Source organism: Cololabis saira, chromosome 22 (genome assembly GCF_033807715.1).
Source record: "Cololabis saira isolate AMF1-May2022 chromosome 22, fColSai1.1, whole genome shotgun sequence".
Taxonomy (NCBI): domain Eukaryota; kingdom Metazoa; phylum Chordata; class Actinopteri; order Beloniformes; family Belonidae; genus Cololabis; species Cololabis saira.
This window is the reverse complement of record NC_084608.1, coordinates 34,480,573-34,488,206: the sequence shown is the minus strand read 5'-3', so window position 1 is coordinate 34,488,206 and position 7,634 is coordinate 34,480,573. Positions and strand designations below refer to the sequence as shown.

Below are 7,634 nucleotides of genomic sequence, written 5' to 3'. Positions count from 1 at the left end.
CGGACTGGAACAGATTTAAGGCGGACTGGAACAGTCGGCTCCAGCTGTGTTTCCTCCGCTGGGATTGGCCGGCAGGCTGCTGGTGCATTATGGGAACAAAGCGAGTAACGGGGAGGTGATTAGTCTGCAGTCGCCGCGGTAACGAGGGGGGACAGGTGCTCATCTCCATACCGGCTGCTCAGCTGGGGGGGTTATGAATAAAACTAAAATATGAATAAAACTAAAATATGAATAAAACTAAAATATGAATAAAAATAAAATATGAATAAAACTAAAATATGAATAAAACTAAAATATGAATAAAAATAAAATATGAACAAAACTAATGAGTCATTTCAACACTATCAAGTGTTGAAGGGGAGGAGTTAGAGAGAAAACCTCATGGACCCAAACTGATCATCAAATACGACCCAGAATCCACAAACGTGTGTGTGTGTGTGTGTGTGTGTGTGTGTGTGTGTGTGTGTGTGCAGGTGTGTGTGTGTATATGTGTGTGTGTGTATGTGTGTGTGTGTGTGTGTGTATGTGCATGTGTGTGTGCGTGCAGGTGTTTGTGCGTGCAGGTGTGTGTGTGAGTGTATATGTGTGTGTGTACATACATGTGTGTGTGTGTGTGTACATGTATGTGCAGGTGTGTGTGCGTCACCTGTCTCTGTATCAGCGCCAGCATCTGCTCTCCCTCCCCCATCAGTCTCTGCACAGTTTCAGGATCCTCCACCTTCCTGTTGGCCCTGAAGGCATCACGGACCCGCCGCAGCGCGTAGGTCCTGCACACACACACGTCCAAATGTTGAGAATAAAGTTGAAATGTTGAGATTAAACGTTGAAATACAATTGCGAGAAAAAAAAATAAATGTCCAGAACAAAAGTCGAAATTTCGTGAATAAAGTTGAAATGTCGAGAAAAAAGTAGTGATGCACCGAAATGAAAATTTGTGGCCGAAACCGAAACCGAAAATAATAATAAACACTTGGCCGAATACCGAACATGGTTCTTCAGCAGTTTTTCATTTATTTTGCCAATTTTTTCACCATTGCATAAATCAAATAAATTTGATTTAGGCATGCTTTTCAAATAAAAAAATCTTTTACAAAATTACAAAGGTAGAAAATATTTATTGAACATAAAAAAATGATTTTTTTTTTAATTTCCCAGCATTATGTTGTTTTGGTTCCACCTCCTGGTGAATGTTGGTAAAATTCTTATGGGGTTAGTTTTTGGTTGGCCAACGATTTATGTTTGTGGTGCAACAGTTACGGAGCGGCCAGTCTATTTCCTTATTTTACAACGCCGTTATCAATTGTTCGGTTTTTTTCCCACTTATTCCACCGAACACCGAAAGTGTTTTTTTGCCATTTTCGGCCGAACAATTTTGGTTACCGAACAATCGGTGCATCACTAGAAAAAAGGCGAAATTTTGACTTTATTCACGCAATTTCGACTCTATTCTTGAAATTGTATTTCAACATTATTCTCGACATTTTGACTTTTTTCTCGAAGTGCACAATAAAAAAAACAATCTTCCTCTCAAATATTTTTTCTCCTGCATGGCTCTAATATTCTTCCGTAGATAACGGACTACATTGTTGGAGATTTACAGCCTCTGAGGAAAGTTGAAAAGCCACCAGGACAAAACATGATTGCATAGTGAACAGTTTTAGGATAGGGGGGCGTTTCATTCCTACTTCTCACCTAAAAATATTGAAATGAACTGAATTTGAACTAGTTCAAAGTGAAAATGGTGAACTATGAACGTGAATTATTCATTTTTAAACTATGTGAACTGAACTTTGAACTGGTTCATGAGAAGTAGGAACTTGCACAACACTGCACCTCAGTTTACTTCTGACTTTAAATGAGTGACTTTTTCATCCTTAAACTATCTAAAATACACCTGTTTTTCTTAGATTGACCGGCACATTCGGTGTTTTTGCATAATATATAGTAATATATAATAACAATATATAATAAAGTACTGGATCGGTACCAGCCTGAACTCTATGGGCTCAAATTATGTAAGATACTTTTAATATACACACACACCCCTTAATACCCCTAGAAATGTTGTATATTATAAATATTCGCAAAATGCCTTCGGGGTTCTGATTTTGTGAAAATTGACCCTGTCTATCTAGAGAGGTGTGATGAGAGACGCAGGTGAGTCTCTCTATCTCTCTCACACACACACACACACACACACACACACACACACACACACACACACACACACACACACACACACACACACACACACACACACACACACACACACACACACACACACACACACACACACACACACACACACACACACACGATTTTAGAGGGGAAAGCAAAGAATCTCTCAAAAGACTCATAATTCCATTGAAAAAAGGAGCAATTTAAGCTCTAAATACTTGTATAAAACATAAGAAGCCCTACAATTAAATAAACTTAGTTGTGTTTAATTGTTCTAACGCGGGCCTACAATTCGGCTTGTATTTGAGGATGTTGGGTCACGTGGTTGGACAGGTACAGCGGGTTTGATGACGCGACCTCTGACGTAACAGTGACACCTGGAGCAGCACCAACGTAAACACAAACCCCCCCGCGGGCCCGCGCTGTGCTCCCCCGCGGCCCCCGGCCCCGGGCCCCCCCCGGGCCCGCGGGCCCGCGCCTCACCGGTAGTTGTAGGACGGGAACTCCGCGCCCCCCCGCAGCAGCAGCTTGTACAGGGACATCACCTGCCCGCGCCTGGACGCCGCCATGCTGTCACTAACAAAGCCGCTCCCGCAGGACCCCGGAAGTAGGCCTGCCCCGCACCGCGCCTGCGCAGAAGCGAGGCTCCGGGTACCGTTATAAAAATATATCTTTGTTAATTACGAACCAGGACCAAATTTTAACATTTAATTGGTGTCGCTGTTTGGATTTTAAAGTGTCGGAGAGTTTATTTGAGCCGGTTTCCGGGGGTGAAGTGCGCAGGCGCGGCCAGGCCACGCCCACAGCCGCGCGGCGCGGGAGACGGACAGACGGAGAGGTGAGTTCTGCTCACCTTCACCTGGAGACCGGTCTGGGGGCTGAGGGGACCGTTCTGAGACGGTTCTGACGCAATAAGGAGACGGTTCTGGGGGTTAGGTCGGGGTTCGAGGTGTGTGTGTGTGTGTGTGTGTGTGTGTGTGTGTGTGTGTGTGTGTGTGTGTGTGTGTGTGTGTGTGTGTGTGTGTGTGTGTGTGTGTGTGTGTGTGTGTGAGTGTGTGTGTGTGTGAGTGTGTGAGTGAGTGAGAGTGCCACTAAATTTCACGGAGACTGAGATGGAGATGTTGTAGATGTTGTGGATGAGGTGGAGGCAGGAAAACCACAATTTTTGGTGGACACAGACACAGTAGATTAACGTTGAAATACAATTTCGAGTAAAAAGTCGAAATGTCGAGAAAAAAGTCAAAATGTCCAGAACAAAAGTCGAAATTTCGTGAATAAAGTTGAAATGTTGAGAAAAAAGGTGAAATTTCGACTTTATTCACGCAATTTGACTATTCTTGAAATTGTATTTCAAGATTATTCTCGACATTTTGACTTTCTTCTCGAAGTGCACAATAAAAAAAAAAATCTTCCTCTCAAATATTTTTTCTCCTCATGGCCCTAATATTCTTCCGTAAATAACGGACTACATTGTTGGAGATTTACAGCCTCTGAGGAAAGTTGAAAAGCCACCAGGACAAAACATGATTGCATAGTGAACAGTTTTAGGATAGGGGGGCGTTTCATTCCTACTTCTCACCTAAAAATATTGAAATGAACTGAATTTGAACTATTTCAAAGTGAAAATGGTGAACTATGAACGTGAACTGTTCATTTTTAAACTATGTGAACTGGACTAGTTCATGAGAAGTAGGAACTTGCACAACACTGCACCTCAGTTTACTTCTGACTTTAAATAAGTGACCTTTTCATCCTTAAGCTATATAAATTACACCTGTTTTTCTTAGATCGACCGGCACATTCGGTATCTTTTTCAGTAGTGGCATCACTAACAAAAATAAAGCGAGTGAGTGGCAGCACGTCGTTGCTGCGCTAAAGTCGTGAGTGCCACGGACAGATCTGTGGCAGAAATAAAAAAGAAGTGGTGCGATCTGAAGGTGGAGGCCAAGAGGAGAGTGGCCCGGTGTCGTACAGGTGTCGTGCCAAAAAGTGATTGCCTGCCAGAATCTGATTTGTGGCCGCGGGAGCGCGCACAGCAGCCCGTTGAGCAATATTGCTAAAACGTCAGATTATAAGATTATGGAGCTCAAGAATGAGATCAAGTCATATTTAGGCAGAAACAACCTTCCATTAACTGTATTTGGCCTTCAATCACTTTTTGGCACGACACCGGCCCAGCGTGTCCTGCACCACGGCTGCAGCACCAGTACCAGCACCAGCACCAGCACCAGCACCAGTACCAGTACCAGTACCAGCACCAGCACCAGCAGCACCAGAGTCCTGACTGACGCTGAGCTTCAAACACAGAGGGACACGATCAGCGCTGTTATATTATAAATCTGATATGACATTAAGGCCGCGTTCAGACTGCAGGCAAATCTGATTCATCTCTGATTCCTTCTCACATCCGATTTTCAGGGCTGACTGTCCACACTGTTTTTAGCAAGTGTCCATATCGGATCTGGCTCTGTTCAGACTGGGCCACATCATTGACTGATCTGACGGGTTGCCGTAGCAACGACGTCGGAGCGGAGGCGTCACCCAGCGCGTGTATTGTGTGAAGTCATGTAATTGCGACATCAAAAACAATAACAATATGGAGCCAGCTCACATGCTGTTCCATACCTGTAAAGCTGGGCATACACTGTGCAATATTTTAAATCGTTTGACACTGCCCCATCTCACTCTAATCCTCCCGTCGGACCTCTGTACTGGAACTCGAGGCTGGTTTTGGGGCAGGGGGGTGGGCTGTGTCCACCCAAACGTGCGTCCTGCCCACCCGATCAAAGGTTACGGGGATCCTTTATTTTTTTATAATTTTATTTTTTTATATATATATAAAAAAAAAAATATCTGTACCGTTTCTGATTGGGTCGGCACTGCGCATCATTTTTAGACATAACAATGAACGCATACCGCTAAAGTTGTGTCTCGGCGGAGGGACCCGGCGTCCCAGCAAAATGAGAAACAGAGAAAAGTGTTCAGAACAAAACCACCAGCAAACTAACAAACCAACCAACAAAGCTCAGAGTTAACAAAACGAACCAGCAATGAACAACTGGCAGCCCCGCTCCATAACCTCTCCTCCGGATGAGCTGACGGGCTGCAGGTTCAGGCTGCAGGTTCAGGCTGCAGGTTCAGGCTCACAGCGCGACTGAAGGCTGATTTATGGTTCCGCGTTACACCAACGCAGACCTACGGCGTAGGGTACGCGGCGACGCGCACCGTACGTGGAAATGCAGTCTTTTTTCTGCTATTAAAACATGATTTGTAATGTGAATTTGCAACACTTAAACTACAAATAATAGTTTTTGACGTGACATCAGAGATTGTACATGCTCTCTGTGAAAGGATGAGTAGCTCCACAACTGGAAATGGGCGGGTGGTTTGGAGCGTCTGGGACAGTCATATCCGATCTGAGTGTTTGGAGCTGTTCACACTGACACGCATCTGCCCAAATGCGATAATGATCGGATATGAAACTACCTCCTGGAGGTGGTTTCCATCTGGTTTGCAAAAATCGGATCTCATGCGGTTTGGGACTGTTCAGACTTCAAAAGAGTCATCCAGTTTCAATCTGGACGGGCTAAAAATCGGATATTGGCTGGCAGTCTGAACGCGGCCTAAGAGTATGACATGAATCTGGCTTCATTTCACCACCTCACCGCCTGTGTCTCCAGTTCCCCAGATCTTCAAAATGCTCGTGCCCTAGGATCAAAGTTTGCGTAAAGATACGCACATTTTCCCGTTAGGTTTTTTTTTAAGGCAACAGGTTATCGTAGGGACATGATTCAAATGTTTCAAAACTCGCCTCGCTGTGGACGACAACATATTCAAATATCATGAAGCTGTGATTTACATACATTTTAAGTCGGTTTGGTCCGGTTTGGTCTGGTTCAGTCTGGTTTGGTTCAGTCCGGTTTGGTCTGGTTTAGTCTGGTTTGGTTCAGTCCGGTTTGGTCTGGTTTAGTCTGGTTTGGTCTGGTTCAGTCTGGTTTGGTCTGGTCTGGTTCAGTCTGGTTTGGTCTGGTTCAGTCTGGTTTGGTCTGGTCTGGTTTGGTCTGGTTCAGTCCGGTTTGGTCTGGTTCAGTCCGGTTCGGTTCAGTTTGGTCTGGTTCAATCCGGTTCTGTCTGGTTTGTTCCGGTTCAGGTATTTGATGTTTCCGTGTTTCTTGTCGCGTCACATGAACACAGCAGAAAACAAAAATGTAACCAAGCCAAGTGAGGCCAAGGATGCGCTGTAGACATCTGATGTTGAATGCATCAAGGCGCCTGACGTGGCGGTAAACAGTCCAAGCTTCTGACCCATATAGCCCTGTAGACACGCACACTGTCCTGTAGACACGCACACTGCCCTGTAGACACGCACACTGTCCTGTAGACACAAACACTGCCCTGTAGACACAAACACTGCCCTGTAGACACGCACACTGCCCTGTAGACACGCACACTGCCCTGTAGACACGCACACTGCCCTGTAGACACGCACACTGTCCTGTAGACACGCACACTGCCCTGTAGACACGCACACTGTCCTGTAGAGACGCACACTGTCCTGTAGACACGCACACTGTCCTGTAGACACAAACACTGCCCTGTAGACACAAACACTGCCCTGTAGACACGCACACTGCCCTGTAGACACGCACACTGCCCTGTAGACACGCACACTGCCCTGTAGACACGCACACTGCCCTGTAGACACGCACACTGTCCTGTAGACACGCACACTGCCCTGTAGACACGCACACTGCCCTGTAGACACGCATACTGCCCTGTAGACTCGCACACTGCCCTGTAGACACGCACACTGCCCTGTAGACACGCACACTGTCCTGTAGACACTCACACTGTCCTGTAGACACGCACGCTACCCTGTAGACACGCACGCTGCCCTGTAGACACGCACGCTACCCTGTAGACACGCACGCTGCCCTGTAGACACGCACGCTACCCTGTAGACACGCACGCTGCCCTGTAGACACGCACGCTGCCCCGTAGACACACACGCTGCCCTGTAGACACGCACACTGCCCCGTAGACACGCACACTGCCCTGTAGACACAAACACTGCCCTGTAGACACGCACACTGCCCTGTAGACACGCACACTGTCCCGTAGACACGCACACTGCCCTGTAGACACGCACAGTCCTGTAGACACAAACACTGCCCTGTAGACACAAACACTGCCCTGTAGCAGCGTTGTTCTTGTCGGCTATTTTTAAATTTTGTTTCAGTCTTAGTCCTGTTTCAATCGCCGTTGTTATTTTTTGTCATATTTAGTCGAACTCATCCTTTTTTTATTTAGTCACATTTTTGTCGACTAAAAGTCGAGCATTTTAGTCTTTGTTTTAGTCCATGAAACCGTGAATTTATTTGTTTAGTTTTAGTCAACAAAAACTATTTGCATTTTAGTCTAGTTTTAGTCTGACAATTTAGTCTAATTTTAGTTTG

General features: G+C 45.6%; 1 protein-coding gene across 1 annotated transcript in view; it reads right to left on the bottom strand.

Moving 5' to 3' along the window:
* LOC133423154 (LYR motif-containing protein 4B) overlaps positions 1 to 2,796 on the bottom strand; it is a 13,737-nt gene extending 10,941 nt beyond the window's left edge. The window contains exons 1-2 of the mRNA XM_061713299.1: positions 2,662 to 2,796; positions 647 to 767 (exon numbers count right to left, since the gene is read on the bottom strand). Coding sequence (XP_061569283.1) covers positions 647 to 767; positions 2,662 to 2,747 — 207 coding nt within the window. The 5' untranslated portion in view covers positions 2,748 to 2,796. The remainder of the gene's footprint in view (positions 1 to 646; positions 768 to 2,661) is intronic.
* Positions 2,797 to 7,634: the final 4,838 nt, after the last annotated feature.